Source organism: Alligator sinensis, unplaced genomic scaffold (genome assembly GCF_000455745.1).
Source record: "Alligator sinensis unplaced genomic scaffold, ASM45574v1 scaffold150_1, whole genome shotgun sequence".
NCBI lineage: Eukaryota > Metazoa > Chordata > Crocodylia > Alligatoridae > Alligator > Alligator sinensis.
The window spans coordinates 637,930-657,838 of NW_005841840.1; the positions used below are offsets into that span (position 1 = coordinate 637,930).

The following is a 19,909-nucleotide window of genomic DNA, read 5'->3' on the forward strand; positions in this document are numbered from 1 at the left end:
GCACTCCTGCTGTTGCCCTGTATGCCATGCTGGATCCTACCCCACCCCCCTTGTGCTTGGCCCTATGTCTTGAGCTGCGTCTGGCTCATGAACAGCATCATGGTCTGGATCCAGCTCAGGACACAGGGTGATTTTAAACACCCCACCATAGAATAATCTAGGGAAAGCCATTCTTTTTCAGTGGCAGTATCCAGATTTACTTTAGTATAAGTGACGTATTTTGCATTAGATAACCTGGAGAAACAGCATTAGAAGCAGGACCCAGAATCAAAGACTCCCTCCAGACATAATACCTAGCTAACTGGACCACAGAAGTAGGCTCCATCTGACTTGTCCTCTTCTGCTCCATAAACCTAGATTGCCTGGTCACCTAGTTTCAACAGATGGTATAGAGGAAGCAGAGTCCTGTCTAGTTGATGATCTACTGGTTAGGGCACTACCCTGGGAAGTTGGTTCGCACCCTTTAAAGTGTCAAGATAAACAAAGCCTTGGTGTATGTTACCACTACCTAGCATTGCTAGTGACCATGCTGTACTTGTCTCCCTTATGGTTGTCTATTGATCTCAAAAAAATTGTAGGAATGAAAGTATAAAAGAAAGACTTAAAATTCATTTCCATGACCCAGAAGAAATACAAGCTTGTTGAAAAAAGAGTTATAAAGGAATTTCAAATGTAATGGTCATATCCTGAGCTACTCTGAATCAGCATACCTCCACTGGACTCAGGGAGCTACTTCATTTTACACCTTCTGAATAATCATTGTTTTAGAAATTAGTTTATGTTCTTAAGAGCTAAGACAATTTCTTATAATATGTGGTATGACCAACACCCAACACAAATAGGGCCTGATCCTTAATTGGTAACTTGGCACTACAGTAATATTAATAATAGTAACAAAAAATATGACCAACTAATAGCAGAGCAAAAAAGGAGGGCTACACTTCATTTAAACAAATTTACAGTTCTGAAAAAAATGCATTTTTTCTCTATAAATATGCATTTGGTTGATGAATTTGCTTTGGCCAAATTCAGCATGTTGTTTCTGTTTTGATTTCTATTAAATAATCAATTAAGTGATTTGAAGATATAGTAATCTGCACCTGGTTTTCCATTAGGAAAAAAAAAAAGATAAATTTATATGAACATAGAAATTACTATATTGAAGTGTCATGGCTTACCTGGGGAAGCTAACAGTGCAAGAATCTTTACTAGATGCTCACAGAGGATTTCTTTTAAGCCATTTGAAACATAAGGATTTACATCCTTTATACATTTTCACTGTAATTGCTGATAGTCTCAGTTATTCAAATAATCATCTGATTCATTTTTTTTTTTTAAATACACTCCTATGTCCCAGTTTAAATTATATCCTATGGCAATAATTATTAATTAACCGATGGAAATTGTGTCACACATATTTCTTTTTAAACTGCATCACAAGTATTCCTATTTTAAAATTGACTGTTTCTGTTGTCCCCTCATTCTTATGTTATAATAAACAGTAAATGGGAACATATACTTTATATTTGTAGTGTCTTCCTTTATATGAGGTAGATTCAGAGGGGTGCAGCAATGCAGTTGTACTTCCCCCCCATTCTGTCCCCATTCTCTCCAACTAAACCCGGAGCTCTATGCAGACTCTCCTTGTAGCTGGAGCTGCTAAGCCAGAATGGGACACAAGGTGCTAGGGGGTAGGCACAAGCCTGCCATCACTACCATTGTCCCTTGCTGAGCCAAGCATGGGGGAAGTCCCAGAGTCTCTCCTGGCCCACTCCAGCCATAGGCTGATGCTTCATGGGGTGCCAGGCCTGGCAGGGGACAGTGACAGCAGTCACACTGCTACACATTGCTGCTCCCCCACCATGTCTCCCTCTCACCAGGAGCAGGAGCTGGGAGGAGGAACCTGCCTCCCACCACTGCTGTCCCTGACTGACATAGGTACAGAAGCAGCCCAAGAGCCAATCCTGTCCTGCTCCAGCTGAGGGCTGCAGGGAGCAGCTGCACAGGGTGCTGGGCTCAGCCGGACACAGCAGCACCAGAGGGTGGGTTCTTCCTTCCAACACCTGCTCCCTGCAGCAGAGGATGTGGGGAAAGGGAGAAGAGAGGAATGAGCAGGGGTCCTGTCCCCTCCCTTCATGTACCTGCTCCTTGCCCTATCCTCCAGTGTTGCCTGTTGGTCTGGAGGCTCCCAGCACACCTTGCCCCCATCAAGGTCTGAGGGACAGTGTGCCACATCCCTCTTTACTAAATCCTAGATCTGCCCATATCTGTTAACCTATATTCCTCGTGTTCCCTCTTATATCTTCTCTCAATTAATTAGTGCTAATCATTTTGGTTCTTTTTTCCATTGAAGTATTTTATGCCTCTGATTGTTAGGCTATATCTATTTTTTTTCAGATTCAGTAGATGACCAATAGATGAACACAGAGATAGGATAAAGAAGTATATTTAATGGTATTACAGATTTTGAAACACATTTTCTATTTTATTCTTTTTACAATGTAGTATTTTGTTTGTTATTCTGACTAGCACAGTACATTAGCCACACACTTTTCATTAAACTGTTCACAGTGTTTTTCCTCAGTGGTATTTTATAATACCTAAAGGTACATGAATAGTTCAAATTACTCCTTACAGAATGCATTTCCTTTCTACTCTCCTAGCTTTTTAAAGTCACTCTGAAGCTCTTCATAGTCCACTATAGTTTTGACTGAGTTAAATAGTTTTCTATTATCTAAAAATTTCTCTCTCTCCATTTTTATCCCCTTTTTCACACCATTAAGAAATACCAAACAGTATGGGTCCCAGCCCAGACCCCTACAGAGCCCCCTGTTCAAGTTTTGCTGAAGCTGAAAACATTCCATTTATCCTGAGTATTTTTTCTCTGTCTCTTAGCTTGTTTCTAATGTTTAACATTATTTCTGAATTTTTTTTAAACATTTCATAATTGTTTCACAAATAGTACTAAAGTAACTATGCGAGTCATGGGGTGAGAGGTAAAATAATCTCTAACAGTTCTCTTTTACCCACCCTTAAAAATTCTAATTTTCCAACACAGATGGACAGTTTGTTCCTATTGCTGCCATTATTTTATATTATTCTGTCATCCTCATTTTAACCATTTGCTTTAGAACTGGCTCACTGGGCTGTATTTCCAAGTTCACAAACATCTCTTTTTAATTACAAGTACAACTGCAGCCACCCACTACAATGGCCGTCATAAATTCCACATTTCATTTTAACTTTTTCTAAGAATATAGGCTGCTTGCAGATGTCAAAAAAAAAAAATGAACAAAAAAACCCATGCTTTACTTGAAGCAGTAGTGTGTTACTTTGACCCAGCTCAGCAGATTCAATCAGCTATTAGATAAAAACACCCCAAAAGCCACACTAAAGCACCTGATCTATACAGACATTGGGTGAGCTGGGCCCAACTAATGAAATGCCTCTCCTGGACATGCCCTGGGCTCTGTGTGGGGGTGTGCGGAGTTTAGAGTAGAGCACTGTTTTTTGTTTTGTTTTCAACATTTGCAAGCAGCCATAGAGTGTCTTAATACCATGTTTCTATCTATTATTGCCTTTTTTCCCCCCAGAATCTCATATTTTCAAAACCCAGCATCAAATATTTACCTGAAAAAAGCTGGTCTGCAAGCAGGTATCTCCCTAATGCTCTCTCCATTAAAGACTGATGCGGGGAAAAAAACAAAACAAAACATTCAGCTTCTCTTCAGTGTGCTTACCCTTACTAATTGTGGCTCAAGAGATTCACTAGTTCTCTCACAGGGTTCCTACTTCTCATATGCTAGGAATGTTTTCATTCATTTTCATGCCTTTGGCTGTTGGCTCTAAAAAGTAATTCATTTCTCTTAATTTCCATCTTAAAGTTTGCCTGTTGTAGTGTATGCTCCTTTTTATTGGCTTTACTAATGCTAATAATCTTTTTCTCTTCTGTTTGTTCAATAGATAACATTGGACTAAAATAACTTTTCCCTTGCAATTTAACAATACTGATTTTTTTCCCTTGCCTTCCTTTTTTCTTTACATTTAAAGCATACATGTTGTTGCCATGCTATTATTGCATGCTTAAGAACAATCCGTGCTGAGAATAGTTCTGAATATAGTGTCTTCCCTTCAAGATCCTTTCTAACCACCTTGGGATTTTTGCTGTTGTTGTTGGTTTGTTTGTGCTTTAAACTACCCTTTCTAAAGTCTGGTATCACCATAATTTGGGGTACAATTCTTCCCACAAGGATGCTGAACCTAATTATATTGTGGTCACAATTACTTAATGACTCAACTATAATCGCTTCCTGAATCAACTACTGTGTGTTTCTTAGAACTAAGCTGAGCGTAACTTCTCTCTTAGCATTGTTTTTATTATATAAAATATTTGCCAAGGTCTACACGGTACTATTTTCATTCCCCCCCCCCCTGCTTTTTCCCCTGGTACTTCCTATGCATGTTTAATCTAAAATTATACCAAAGAAAAATATAAGGGAAACACAAGTCAGAAATATGTGTTCTCATTGTAGATTTAGTTTTGAGGTTCAGTGAAATTCAAATTCCAGCTTTAATTCTGCTTAGTATAACTCAAATCATACCACTCACCAATATTATTGGACTTTGTGCCAAAGCCAACTGAATTATATTTTATAGTCTCATGCCATGTTATGTGAAGAAAGTAAACTATAAAGTATGGAACAATTAGTTACCAGACTGACAAACATAATCAATTATACTAATTTAACTGAAGTATAAACTAAACTAACAGGAAAATAGCATATTGATTAAAAAAAAAAAATTGCACTCCAAAACCTGTAAGAAATAAACAAAAGCATCAATTTGGCCATACAAAAGAATCTTCCCAATAATAATTTTACTAAAATTGAACAAGAACAGGTGTATTGTCACGATTTGTATGGCAATGCTATAAAACTGTAAAACAGATTTTAATTAAAATGTAAAAATAAAATAAAAAATAACCCACCGTGATAGAATGAGCTCAAGTATTATGGGAAACTGAGATGTGAGCAAACTATAGGGAAATAGTCAGAAAAAAAGGAAAGTTTACTAGTAGGCAATGGCTTCTATTTTGTTCTACATGGAATGAGGTGTTTCCTTTTTTTGTTTGTTTGTTTTTTGCTTTTTTTTAAAGTTCAGATCATAAAACTGACATCACAATTTGTCAGCTTTTTGGTAGACCCAACAGAGAGTCAATGGATTGAATAGGCAAGACTGAACTATTTTTACACTTTGAAAGGTAAGACTATCAGGGCAGAGCAGAGAAAGAAAAAGAGAAGCAAGCACTATTTCTGTCTGTACAAACAAAGGACTTCAGTTTCCAAGGCTATCACTGCAGCGTATTTTACAATCACCAAATTAATTTAAAACATAAATTAATATAAAGCCAACTCTGAGCAATATCTACTTGCCTGACATAATGATTTAAGATATCTCTGTTGCTTTAAGAGGGTGTTTATTAAAATAAGGTCCTCCTTGACTTCAGAAATACAGATTGGCAAGTATCAAACTCTTCAAGTCAAAGTAGATATAGAGGTAAATTAAAGGAATACTTTGGTCTTAGATAATGTTCTTCATCTGGCTCAGATTCCAAAATGAAGTGTCCTTTCTGGGTCTATACACTCTCTGTATCAATTAACCATGATCATGAAGATGACTAAAACAAAAAGGCAAGAATTCAGAAGACAAAGTGTTGACTACAACAGAAAAGTTGATAATCATATAGGTTGAGGACCAGAAAGGGAGACAGTGGAAACAGAGAGGGGAAAAAAAAAGAAATAACTCATCTGCTGCTTTCCACAATGCCTAATTTTAGCAAAGAAGCAGTATTGTAAAAGTGTTGTTTGGTCAAGTGATATGCTTAGTATCAATAAGAAAAAAGAAGTAGTTTAAGAGTATTTAGAATGCAGAAGACCCTTTGCCTGCCTTCATTTTGTACTTCAGAAGTGTTTAGTCTAGTATGCACCTCTTTCAAAAAGTAGTGCAAGGAACCTTCCAATACATTTCATCTTCCAAAAAATAAAAGAACACTAATTATATTTTTACTTTTACCAACTGTGTCTTAATAAATTAAACAAAACCTTTTCCTTTTTAAATACTTTCAACACTGCCCTCTTCCATAGTGCCTTAATCCAAGAGGAATCAACTTTTCACCTTGCCTCCAAAGATCTGTCTCCACTATTCCTAGTGAGGAATGGTGGTGAATCAAGTTTTAGTCCCACAAAGGGAACACTTTCACACAGCCTTTTGAATAGTACTTACTCAAATATGGTGGTTTGTAAGGCGCTCGTGTATTAGACAGCAGTCCATCCAACTCCTTCCTCTCCAGAGTATTGTGAAGGGCCTTCTCTTTGCCAAAGGTGGAGAAGGATCTTTCTGCCCCAGGCTGGGCTTCTGGTGTTTCAAACACTTCAGTGTCTGGAACAGAGTCCATACCAGGTACATGCAGATTGCTGCGGTAATCTGCAGCTTGGCGTCCATCGGATGGAACAAAGGAAGGCATCCAGCATCGATCTGAGTGACCCAGTGCTTTACATTCCTCTGTGCAGTTGGAAAAGAGATCCATGCCTGCAAGCAGGAGAGAGAAAGAAACTACAGATATAAGCTTCAGCATCATGACCCACGGCTGACAGAGGAGAAAATACATGGTGGATGAAAGAGCTTTATGAAGAGAAATCCTCTGAAAACTATTTCTACTCTGATCATCCCACCAACAAAAGAGCTGATTATTTGGTCTTCACAAGTCAAAGTCACCATTTTAAAAAGAGAAAGTACTGGAGCATCGTGCTGTGGGGAAAAACGGGGAGATTGAGAGAGAGAGAGAGAGAGAGAGAGAGAGAAAGAGAGAGAAGAAGGGTGATGATGAGGTTTAAAATTAAAATCTCTTATGGATATTACTACATAAATCTCTTCAAGCACAAGATGAACTCAGCTTGTAGATGATGGCAGAAACTTGTTTCATAATGCCAAAATGGCATGAAGAAATCACTCTTTGGGGGAAAAATTACTGATGAATATGGATCTTGCCAAAAGAATGAACTATCACTACTAAGGAATCAGATTTCACTTCTGAAACAGAATGCTAATGAATCCTATAAAGTAACTGTATGTGCATGTTTGAAAATACAGGTAGATAAAGCCTACCATAAAGTAGCTGATCATGTATGAAAATATAGGTAGACAGACCCTACAAATTATTAAAAGTAGCTCTGATAAAATAGGTATCTGTGTGTAGCCAACATTTTAGCTTTCAATCTGACTAAGTCTGTCCTTTCCACCATTCCTTTGGAGTTTGTTATCATCATTGCCACAAGGACATCCCTTCCTATTATCAAGTTACCCTAATAACTGGAGAGAATCCTATTGTAATTTACTGTAATTAGTGGTGCAAAGTTAGCTGTAGACCAGTGACATGGCTGCAGATACTATTGACAAATGTGTTATTGCTTCCTCTATATCAGCAAACACTTGTCCCTGCCAACACAAAACTGTTTGCTTACAAGTCCTTTAAAGCTATTAAGATTTCAAATGACAAGCAGTCCTACCATTGACTACCTGCAGAGAGGCATTCCAGTGGAATGTTTCCTGACTGTGATTCCTTAAGTCTTTGGATTAGATTCCTTGAGGACAGAGTAAAAGTCCTTGAAGTAGAAAGAAATATCCACTATTTTCTCCCATTGATTTTTGGTAGCATTGAGAGAGAGTACAAAATAATGCCATCCCTTCTCTCCTCTTTTCCCATTATTTGTAGAGAAACTGAATGTCTTCGAATAGGTATGCATCAACATGGAACAAAATCAGTTATAAATACTGTATTTACAACTAGTGCATTAGGTTTACAAAAATGTGCCATAACTCACAACGAGAAAAATGGGGAAATTTTTCAACATCTGTAACAATATTCATGTAATGTAGCTCATTCACCAGTCGAAACTATAGAGAATTTGATTAGCTTTATCTCTTGGGTAACAATTAGTGTTTAGAATCCTGCCACATTTCTGCATAATTTGATTTATATTAGTTATAGTTATGTGTTATCTCTCATTATGAAAAACATTGTTTTCATCAAAGAATTGCCTGTGAGTGATCAACAGGTACCTGAAAACTAAGAGAAGTAATTTAGGTAGATGGTAAGGAAGAAAAAGAAAAGCTTTATATTACAGATTAATCTCACTTTACAATGACTTTTTATTTTATATTATGTTATGTGCAATATTAAGTCTGGCTTCGATTATAACCCTCCATTGATAATTGATATGCAGTAGTCTGGAAATAAATTACTGATCAGTGAGCTGTTGAGGAATGCAAACGTGCACTGCAGTTTGGATTAAGGAATCAGAAAAGGAACAGCATGCAAGACATACAAATAGTTCAGGAGGCAGCTGGCTAGTTTAGTCCTTGATGGCATGCTGGTAACGTCTATCACAAAAAGAGATTCAAAAATAAAAAACAAGAAAACCCTGGGAATGAAGGTTTACAGTTATATATTTTTAAAAATAGTGAATGTATACTATTACTTCAAAAGTCAGTATTAGAACTGTTCAAAGAACAGTAATTCTATACAGGGCCAAACATATTTTGTGTGTCAGAGACTTTGGCAGCCCAGAAAATACTGGCAACATTTAAATCAAACTGATATTTTCAGTTTTGCTGTTACCTAAAGTCACACATAAACCAGTAATATTCCAACCTTATGAAGGAATTTTTTTACAAATTACATTTTGCTATCCCAACTACATTGAATAGTTTCTGAAACTGAATGGTGGTGAGAGAGAGACAGAAAAGCTTAAGGATAAGTATTAAACTGTGTTCTTTTCACCAGTAGGTAGGGAGAGCTTTAGCTATTTGTTCAAGGGCAGACCTTTTTCTCTCCTTGAATTTATTTTTCCCTTGGTACATTACCTCCTATTTTACCATTTTGCTTTTATACCATCTGTTACACTGCAAAATTTGTCTATCTTGATACTACTACTTATTTTTTTCTGATTTCTGCTTGCCTATTGCAGTGTACTGAATAGGTAGTATTATATAACAGCTTATTATCAAAACGATGTTATAGCCACACCAAATCACCATTTTAAATAAATGAAGGAAAGAAAGAAAGGAGGAGGCCTGAAATGTGTATCTTATATAACAAACATTATTTTTCCTCTTGAAGGAAACGGAAGCTACCAAAAGAGGATTACACACGCACGCACAAGCATGCACACATGTACAGGATAGTAATAGCTATAGCTGGAATGGATAGCTGGAATTCAAATGCATGTATCTGTAGGTAGGAAAGGAATGACATGTTCAGAAAGGATCAGGACTTCTTATTGCTTCCCCAGCAGAAATGGCAAAATTCCAACAGGCTTTAGTAAGAGCAAAATTCAGCCCTTTGGTAATAATATTTTTACAATGCAGTATATTCAAACTGGTACCCAGATTTTGAAATCACATTGGCCCCTATACTCATGATTATTAACTATGATATAGTAGCAGGCTATATATTTTTTCCCTTTTTTAAAAGGGATAATGGGATGACATTATCTCATACTGCTTCTAACTGACAGTACTCAATACTTGAACGAATAGTGAAAGGAAAAGGGTTGTCTCTTTTGAGAGAAGGGAGCTATATCACAGAAGAAGAAATAAGGCATCTGGCGCACAACTCCTTCGTAAACCAGGAACCATATTCTTGATTTCTAACAAAAAGAAATATTCAGCAGTATAACACTTCCATCTCATCTTCCTCATAAATATCGCTAGGTATATAGTCTTTCTGGATGAAACTATTCATCATAATTGCAAACCCACAGTGGAGAAATACCATATACTATAATTGAATTAAAAATATGAAGTCTTACATACAGATGAAACTCGAGATTTTAAAGATGAGTATGTGCTATGAATTAACAATGATGGTTTCTAAAAAGATACACAGAACACTCAAATAATGATACATGATAAACTTTGTGAGATTTTAAATACAATATATATGTAAAACTGCATGGAAAAAAGACCTGGAACACATTCCCTACCCTACTTTATTAGATCTAGTTACTAGATGGGTCAAAGAACAGCAAGTAAATTCACCTGCTGCATTAACTGCCCTATTAAAAAAAAAGGAAAAGAAAAGAAAAAACAGGGCAGCAGTTAAGGAGGAAATTTTCATTCTTAATCTGAATTTCTAGAATTGAGTTTGATTCCGATTACTAATGCAGTTGACTTTCTAAAATGAATATTTCCCATTATTTCAGAAACAGAAAATGAAAATGTATATGAATATGTATGCCAGTTAGCATGAAAGAACCTCTTTAGATATAATTTTTATAGCAGAAATGTATTTTAAATAATTTATTCTTTCTTAATTTAATGAAGAAAACAGATTCATATATCAAACCTTCAAAGTAATAAATGAATATATTCAAACATATTCTTGATGCTAATGGTGTAATTAAAACTGAAAACAAAAAAAAAAAGTTAACAAAATAACTGTAGTCTGTTTTTTCAATCTGTGCTATTTTCTACAGTCTTTGCTTTTATTAATCATTAGATTATGTTTACTATATTCTTCTGCTATGAGAAGGAGGCCATGTGGGCTAGTGGATCAATATTGGACTGGCATTAGAAGTACAGGTTTCTATTCCCAGGTCTCTTTTCCAGGCTGCTAGATGACCTTGGGCAAGTCACTTCACCTCCCTATGTCTCCATTTTCCTGCCTATAAAATAGGAAACCTGTCCCTGACCTCTTTTGAGATCTATTAGAAATGTATTATGGAAAAGGTAGGTAATATTAGTGGATGTTGCTTTCCGTACAACTGCCATGTGTACAATAGCGTGAATAAACACTTAAACATTTCTAGCATTCAACTCTTCCAGATATGAACTTCAAAGCCTAATCTGGATCACTGAGATACAAAGGTTGATAAGAACGTAAACACATTCAGTTAAAATTAAATCGCTTTTTCTAAGCCATTTTTTCTTTGTGTTCAATCTTATTTTAATTTATCTAAATAGGCTCTTTAACCAAGTGTTCTTCAAACTAGGATTTACCTCTCACTTCGTATAGGCTGGAAAGGAATAGAGGCTTTCTCTGTGTCTTTATGCCTAGATTTTTTTTCTCTTAAGTTTCTTAATCTCTTCTCCCCTGACAATAGCAATGTGGTGCCTCTTCTGCATCCCCGGATCTTTCAACTTCTGCCAAAGCTGTTCCACAAATCACTTGTCTAGAGGGTGCAGGAGAATGTCACAGCTTGCACCTTCATTCTTACATATACAATCAGATGTCTTTAGAATCATAAAAAATAGATTTGGAAGGAACTTGGAGAGGTAATTTAGTCCAACCCCCTGCTCGTTTTATTAGACGTACGTCACCCTCCTCAAAAGAAGCATAAAGCAGCTTACTCTAAAAACCAGATAAATTATGAAAACATAAAAAAAAGATTAAAACAAAACAGTACGTAACAGAACAATTTTAACCCTGCCTGCTTAAGACCTATTCAAATTGAAAACGGCTCTACAGTCTGGAGAATGTCCAGGCGTGGGCTGTGATGGATCACAAGGGAGAGAAAGTTCCAGAAGAACAACTCCCAAAATGCCCACCCACCTTAGCCAAATGAACCTGGTGCCCTGATGGTATTTGCAGGAGGTTGTTCTCAGCATTAGGGATCACATAAGGCAGAAGGCAGCCCCTTAAGTGTGTAGGACCCAGACTGTTTAAGGTCTTACAGGTTAAAAGCAGCACCTTGAATTGTGCCTAGAAAGATATGGGGACCACTGCAGACTCTAGTGCAGCGGTTCCCAGTCTGTGGTTTGTGTACCACCAGTGGTACACAGACAACCTATCAGTGGTACGCATTAACAGATTTATTATAATTACTTTATATGACAAAAATGGGCTGGTGATACTTAAGGTTGTATTGTTTTAAACTGGTGGCGCACAATCTGTCAGAGTTTGGAAACCACTGATCTAGAACACTGGACTAATGTCCAGCGGTAGCCCTTTATAGCCCGCCCCGTCAGAAAATGGGCTACTATGTTCTGCTCCGATTAAAGCTTTCCACATGGTCCATACAGGCAGTCCCACATACAAGCATGTCACAATAGCCCAGTCTTGAGTTGGTTGTTCTAGACATAGCAAGAGAGGACTAATTTTAGAGATTTCTGTCTATATCGCCAACTTATTCCACCTGGTACTGAATCATTCAAATAGGCTGCAAATCAGGTGGGTATGCTTGCTAATGGGACAATAGCTTTATATCTGCAGTGTTTATCATACACTTCTGCCAGAAAATATACCCAACAAATGTTTTTAAAACGTTCTTTTAAATTTGTAACGTAAATTGAATGTTGAACAGAATTGCTCAGATCCTGAGTACAAATGCCATGTTTGAAAACGATTGTTACCAGATGGTTAGTTGGTAACCAGCTACATGAGCTGAGTTGATGGCATCAATCCAAGGCTTAGAGGACAGGTGTCTATACTATATTACTTAAAGGCACATGTACACACAGTGCACTGACTGGTATCCATGTTGACAGCCTCCGGGTGGTGTCACAAGTTCAGCTGCAACAGTTGCATATCAGTGCACTGTAATGACCTATTTAAGTTAACACCTGTAGAAGATGACCCCCAATGCCAGGAGGGCATTTAGTATGTACTGAACTGCCTGACTGTGCCCCTGCTTGTGTTTTAACTGCACTTAGTCAGCCTTATGTTTAACGTGTGACAGCAGCCACAGAAGAAAGACCAAAAATGTCAAGGTAGGAAGAAAACCCAGAACATGATTGAAGTACATTCATAAGTTGATAAAGGAACTTTTCTACAAATAAATTCAGACTGTTGTCTGTAGGGCTAAAAACAGCCAGTTTCTCTCAGGGCTGAGTGTTCTGGACTTTGACTCCCATCAAAACGGGCACATGAAGCTTGAATGGACAATTAGCTTGAATTAGCTGAATTATTGGAATAGGGGGAAGGGTGGGGAGAAAGTTTTATCTTGGTTCTTCACAGATACTTAGGATGGGGCAATGGGCTTGTACCTCTGCAGGATCCCAAAATAAAGCTTTGTCCCTGGGGAAATCCAGTCCTCTATCTTGAGCCTAAGACTCTAGTGAGGAAGAAAGGTATGGTGAGAAGGGTATTGGCCTGGATTTCAGGAAACTCCACTCCCTGCTCTTCCAAGTATTCCCCATGTGACCTAGGGAAAGTCAGTTATAAGGGGATTTTCATAACAGCTTAGATGCCCAACTATAATCAAATCAATGTAAGCCCTGCTGAAAATCTCTCTATTCATTTATGTATGCCTCAGTTCCTCAACTGTGAAATGGGGATAACAATTCTCCCTACTTTACGGTGGTTGGGGGAATATAAATACATTAAAGACTGTGATGTACTCAGATGGTATAGTACTGGGCCCATATAGGTATCTAACACAGATAGACTCAAGAACGAACGCTTCAGTAGCTTTAAATTCAATCACTGTTAAGAAGACACATTTAAAAGAAGAATAAAGATGTTCAGTTCAGTCCATGGCACAACAGGTTTTTGTTCTTGCTGTTTTTTTTATGAGCTGAGAATCTTGCCAGTAATATGTAAAAGGTTAGTTCAATGTGATTTGTAAAAAGTTGTGCTACGTGAAAAACTGTTTGTGTAGAAGCATCAGTGCCATGTTTTCCAACTGATAATCCACTGTCTTCAATAGTCTCCTGGTCTAAGCAGTGGATAGCTAATGACAGAAGGAGAGGTCACACAGTATGTAAACTGCAAAAATGTTTTCCAGGTAAACAGTGGAACTAGCTAAAGCATAAATTGTATTCTTCAGCCAGAATCATTTATAAAGGATTTCTGGACAGATATATGATGCTATACTATACTGTGGCAGCTACTAATATAAAAAAGAAAAAAAAAAGTACAATGACAGCAAAATGAGAAGGAATATTGAAGGGAAAAAAAGACTGGGAAAGGGTAGGAAGAAATAAAGAATTAAGGGAAGGAAAAAATAGACAGATGCTGAGGCAAAAAGATGGGAAACAATAACATTTAGATCAGAAGTCAAGAAAGCAGCAGCCTAAGGGGGCCCCATTTAGCACCACATTAATCCCCCACATAATTTTTCACTGAGGTTATGCTGATCATCAAAATGCAGACATGAACTATTATGTTTTCTGTTTGCCTAGGCCAGTATTCAGCCATTCAATCAATCACTGTGTTTTCCGTCTGCTAAATTAGAAAGAATCAAATAAAGAGGAGCAGCATTTAAAACAAATCAAGCAAGAAGGACCTCAAACATTATATTCCGTCAAGCCATTTAAGTTCAAAGAAGATTTACTCTCACCCTTTCCTCAAATCCACTGAGAAATACTAAGAGCATGAGTGAAGATTTAATATTGAAGCTCTCTTTGTCATCACTGATGTTAATGAGGAAGTGCTGTCCTGTGCAGTGACAGCAGGATTCAGGCCAGGGCTTCCAGTAGACTATAATACACGTACCCAGTATATCAGGAGATATTTTTGGTGTACCATACATGTACATATTTAGAACATGAATTGTAAAAATCTTTATGCAAATTACCCTAGATGCATTGTAGCAATTTATAAAAACTGGATTTTGTTTGAGGTGTGTTCGAGTTTTCAATTAAAAAAAAAGAATTTTGATTAGATCAAAAAGTGATTGACAAATGTAATTTAGTTGTATCTATGCTCTGCTTTAATTGTATGAGCCTATTAAGCCATTACTGAAAAAGAGAACTCAACAACAAATTAAATGACCTTCAAATAACAAATCAGTTTTGTTTCTTAATTTGTTAAAAACAAACAAGCAAACAATACACGCACACAGGCTAAGAACTGGTATCAAGCTTGAGAAAGACTCCAATGTTCATGTGTAACTTGTAGTTCTTTTACAAGGAAGTGAAAAAAAGAACTAAAGCATAATTATAACAGCAGCACTGGATGCTTCTAAAATAAAACAGCTTTTGGTTGATGTGCAGCTATGTGATTATATTCCCACCATCAGTCTTTCAAATCCAGCCCCTTTTGCAGATGTTTATTCTTTTCTCTCCTGTTTGGTTATTATGGTTCATTATGTTGAGGGCCTAAACTGATTGAAATGTTCACTGAGATGAGTGCTGCAGTAAAACATGTAAAAAAAAAAATTAAATGCAGCTAACCAAAAAAAAAACAAAAAACCACAGAGAGGGAGAGAGGAGGAGAGGGAGCTTTTTATAACTCTCTAGCACTGATTGCTGCATCAGAAACTCTGCAAAAGAATGGGTGGGGGAGGCTAAATGCATGGCTTTTTAAGACAACAATAAATCATACGCCATATATAGGCCAAAAATGAAAGAGGCTCTGTGTTCAGATGTAAACTTCTGGCAAGACCTGGTTTGTTGTCAGGTTCCCAGACACAAAATAGATGCTCTGTTCACTTAGCATGAAGCCCTGCAAGGAGCAGAGAGCTCCGGAGACTCTTGGCTCTTCTCAAGTCTGATTAGGTCTGCATATTAATGACTTGCAGCAATATAAAGGGGCTCTTAGTGGCCTTCTTTCTCTCTAGTGTCTGGGTTTCCCATGGTAAAAGGACAGTGGCAAAAGCAGCGAGAAGGCACAGCACACTAGCAAAGCAGGGAGTCCTGGCAGGACCAGCTCCTGGCCCAGGTGAGGCAAGGGCTGCCTTTTTGCCTTGATGCTCCTGAAACTGCCAAGAGGGGAAAAGAAGGTGAAAAGTGAGGGAGATGGGAATCACCTTACACCAATCACTTGCTGCAAAATATTTTAGGGGATGTAAAAGAATGGGGAAAATGGCTACTGTAATTTATCTTGGGTTCACACACCTTTATTATACTGACTGTGACCAACTGTCAAACATCAGCACTATGTGTCTGCATATGTGCGTCATACATGGATGCATGCACATGTGCACAAATGCGCATGTATGTTAATGTGCCAGTTATTTCCACAGAAACACTGAACTGCTATCTTAAAAAAAACCAAAAAACATGTTAATGTAAGAGCAAAGACAGACAGCCACACGTAATTATATTCCTTGACACATTTTTAAGCCATACATTATCATGATATGGTAGTATGCTTAAACATTTTTTCCGCTTCACAGGACTGAAGACATGACCATCACAGGCCGTATGCTCATTAATGTGGAGATTGTTCCACCATGTAGTCCCTTGATCTGAATGATAAACAATCCTCAAAAAATCTTCAGGTATCAGACATTACATATTCAAAGCACTCCGTGCCTCTCCACCAGGCCCCTGCAAAAATCTTAACAGCCTAACTGTCACTCAATCCCAAAGCTCATTCTTTCTCCCAGGAACTCCCCCCTAAGCTTCATACACTATGCCAGCTGAAGCTGCTAGTAAACAAAGTGACCTAATGATCTGAAATCCCTCAAATCAGTCATTCAAAAAAATGTAGTCTGCTGTAAAATGTACTAACAACTTTGCCTTAATGTGCAAGGTTTCCTAAAGCCAGTGATACAAAATAACTTATAAAACACACCCGCAGATCAGGGTTCAAAGCCACTCTCCTGACTCTCTCAGCTGGAATGTCAAGTTGACCCAACAACATAACCTTTCATACATGATGCATGTGTACCTGCAAACTCATATTTATTCTTATACTTATTGATACACATAAGAAAGCCTATCTGGCTTTCTTATTACAAGAGCAAATATTTAGATTCTTTTCTCAGACTTACCAGAGGATTGACCTCGATTAGTGGCATCATGATCACTGTCGCCTTGCTCACTGTCTCCATGACCACTGTCTTTAGAGCTTACTATGTCTGCTTCCTGGAATGCAGAACTAGAAACATAAAGATTCTCAATATTAGAATAAACATGAAAGAGGAACTCATAAAACATTCTTCTGCCATCACATGGCCACACAAGGTGCTGCATTCACCCAGACCTCCTTTCTGCAGCACTACAGCCTGTCTGCCCATCATGAACCAAACTTGCATTTTCAAGCACTGATAATCCAACTGAACCAGACAGTGGCCATTATTACACCACCTCTCTTACATGCAGCTGTTATAAATAATTTGGTAGCATTTGCTTATGCTGGGAAGCTAAATTTGCGTTCAGATAAGTCAATATTATCTGTCAGAACCTACAGAGTGATTCATAAGTATTTAAAGCATGTTTGAGATGAGTACAAAATTAGATTTTGCTCTCTTTTCAGATGGCATACAACCCATAATTCAGATATATTCACTTGGCACTGCTTATTTAATTGCATGTCTAAATAAATTCATTTATCCATTGCTTAGCTAGTATCGAACATTTTTGCATCCCATTCACACTCGCTAAAGCACACATTAGGGAAGCCAGGAATAAGGAGCTCATACCTGTTTACCCGTCGGGGTCTATCAACTAGATAACTGAGCTCTGCACGCTGATGTTTTGTCTAGAAAAAAATAATTGGAAACATTTGAACTCTCAATATCTTGACTACTATTGACAGCACATGGCACACCAGAACAGCCAAGCACATTAGTTATTTTCTGTGGTAGATGTACACCTATAGGTAAGCCATAAATAAAATTTTCTATAGGAGTTAAATCCTGAAGGCCTTACTTGTGCAAGTGGGAACACAGATCGATAATCAGGGATTTCCCTAAGTTACTGAGGCCCAGTATCTGATACTTTTATTTGCACTGAGTAGTATCTGACACTACAAGTAGTCCCACTGAAATTCATGGGACTGCTTCTGGAAGGGGGGAAAAATGCTCTATTCCCTGTGAGCAAGGGTGTTACAATCTGATCTGGAGTATGTTCTATAAAAAACCTCAGTGTACAAGCAAAATGGAGACAGAAAAATCATGGGAAAGACAGAACTAAGCCTGGGGGGCTCTGGTATGGGGGAGGGGAAGGGAGAGGTGAATAAGGGACACCCTGTAGCCCAAGGACAACAACAGAAGTCACCTTTTTACAGACATCTGATGAAGGATCAACAGGAAAAACCAGCATTTAAAAACCTTATTGTGGAGTGAAACGGTTTTTAAAGAAAATAAGACTTAGAAATGCCTCAGCTGGCCTTGGAATACTCAATAAATCAGTATTAAGAAATAACGTGCCTCTTTCAGGGTGGTACGCCACCACAGATGTATTGGTGTACCCTTTAGCATAGTGGAGACAAAATGCTTAGCAGTAAGCCTCCGCATACGTTTCCAGGACATAATACAGCATAGAGAACACAGACAATGGGAGGGAGTGCTGAGCTTTGACACACGATTTCAGAGCAATTATTTAGTGATTATTGTAATTTTCAAGTCCTGCTTCAGTATGCAGAAGAACTGTTTAGCCAGAATCATGAAAAGTTAAATTAATTAAAAAAACCAAAAGACTTTCCTTCACAAATTAATTAAAGCTTTTGCCAAGTGTAGAGGTGTTCACAGCCCCGGAGGAAGGTTCCCCTTCCCCCCACCACAGACTTAATCATACATGCAAAGACTTCTGGAAGAAAATTTAGACTCTTGACTCTTTTGGTGTTAAATAACTGAGTGCACTGCCTCTGCAATTTCATAACTGATAGTTGCAGCAGTTCTGCAAGGAGCAGTGCCCAGAAGAAAAGAAAAGGCATTCATTTTCAGCAACCAGTTAAAAAAAAAAAGAAAAAGATCTGGTGCGTCATTATGTAACTTGAAATATCAACATGGCCTGCACTAAGTAAGCTTCATTCAAATTCACATGGTGTGGGCTTTTGGCTGCGACTGTTTCTGAAAGGCTGGTCCAGTGCACCACAGCTGGCTCCCAATGCAAAGAAGCCACTGCTTCCCACAGTACTTTCAACAGTGATGTGCTGCTTCAGCAACGTCACAACTGAAACTACGGTGGGAAGTCAAACTTACCTCTGGTGGGCATGTGATTAAAACCAGGGAAGCATTAACATCAAAGGGACAGGAGGGGGTTTCAAAAAAGGGAGTGGGGGGTGGGGGAGGAATTCTTCCCAGGCAAAGGAAGGAGAGGAAATCCAAGCTGGGGCTGGGGAGGGGGCAACTGCAGTGCAGCTGGATAGGTGAGAGTCAGGGGTGGGAGAGCAGAGAGCTTGCAGGTGCTGAGGAAACAGTAGGAAAAGAATCCTAGAAAGTGAGGGTTGGAAGGGACCTAAGGAGGGCATCAAGCCCAGTCCCCCGCCACAAGCAGGACCACCTTCAACTAGATCCAGTCCCCTGCCCCAAAGCAGGACCACCCCAACTAGATCAAGATCCCTTCCCCAAAGCAGGACCACCCCCAACTAGATCCAGTCCCCTGACCCAAGCAGGACCACCCCAACTAGATCCAGTCCCCCGCTTCAAGCAGGACCACCCCCAACTAGATCAATATCCCTTCCCCAAAGCAGGACCACCCCCAACTAGATCCAGTCCCCTGCCCCAAGCAGGACCACCCCCAACTAGATCCTGTCCCCTGCCCCAAAGCAACACCATCCCCAACTAGATCCAGTCCCCTGCCTCAAGCAGGACCACCCCCAACTAGATCATCCCATCCAAAGCTTTGTCTAGCCGGGTCTTCAAAACCTCCAAGGATGGAGACTCCCCACCTCCTACCTCTCTGGGTAACCTGTTGCAGGGCCTCCACACCCTCCTGAACTTTTCAGTGGCCCGGAAAGAGCCCGGGGGCCTGGGAGAAGGAGAGAGCAACAGGGCAGGGAGAGAAGGGGGCCAGCACTGGGGAGGGGAGGGGAGGGGGCAGAAGCAGGGGCTCACCTCGCTGGACAGGATGCTGCCGTTGGAGATGATGTCGGGCTGCTGGTCGGCGTAGGCGGTGACGATGGCCCCGCACGGGCTGTGCTCGGCGTCGGCGCTGCGGGCCGGGCTGCAGGGCTTGAGGAACATGAGGTCGGTCTTGGCGGACTCGGGCGTGAGGCAGACCTGGTAGCAGTAGTTCT

The 19,909-nt window shown here is 39.0% G+C and overlaps 1 protein-coding gene across 1 annotated transcript in view; it reads right to left on the minus strand.

The window, feature by feature from the left end:
* PCDH10 (protocadherin 10) overlaps positions 1–19,909 on the minus strand; it is a 44,284-nt gene that overhangs the window by 21,566 nt on the left and 2,809 nt on the right. The window contains 5 exon segments of the mRNA XM_006039406.3: positions 3,631–3,685; positions 6,283–6,588; positions 16,719–16,825; positions 17,370–17,428; positions 19,728–19,907. Of these exon segments, the coding sequence (XP_006039468.2) occupies positions 3,631–3,685; positions 6,283–6,588; positions 16,719–16,825; positions 17,370–17,428; positions 19,728–19,907 (707 nt within the window).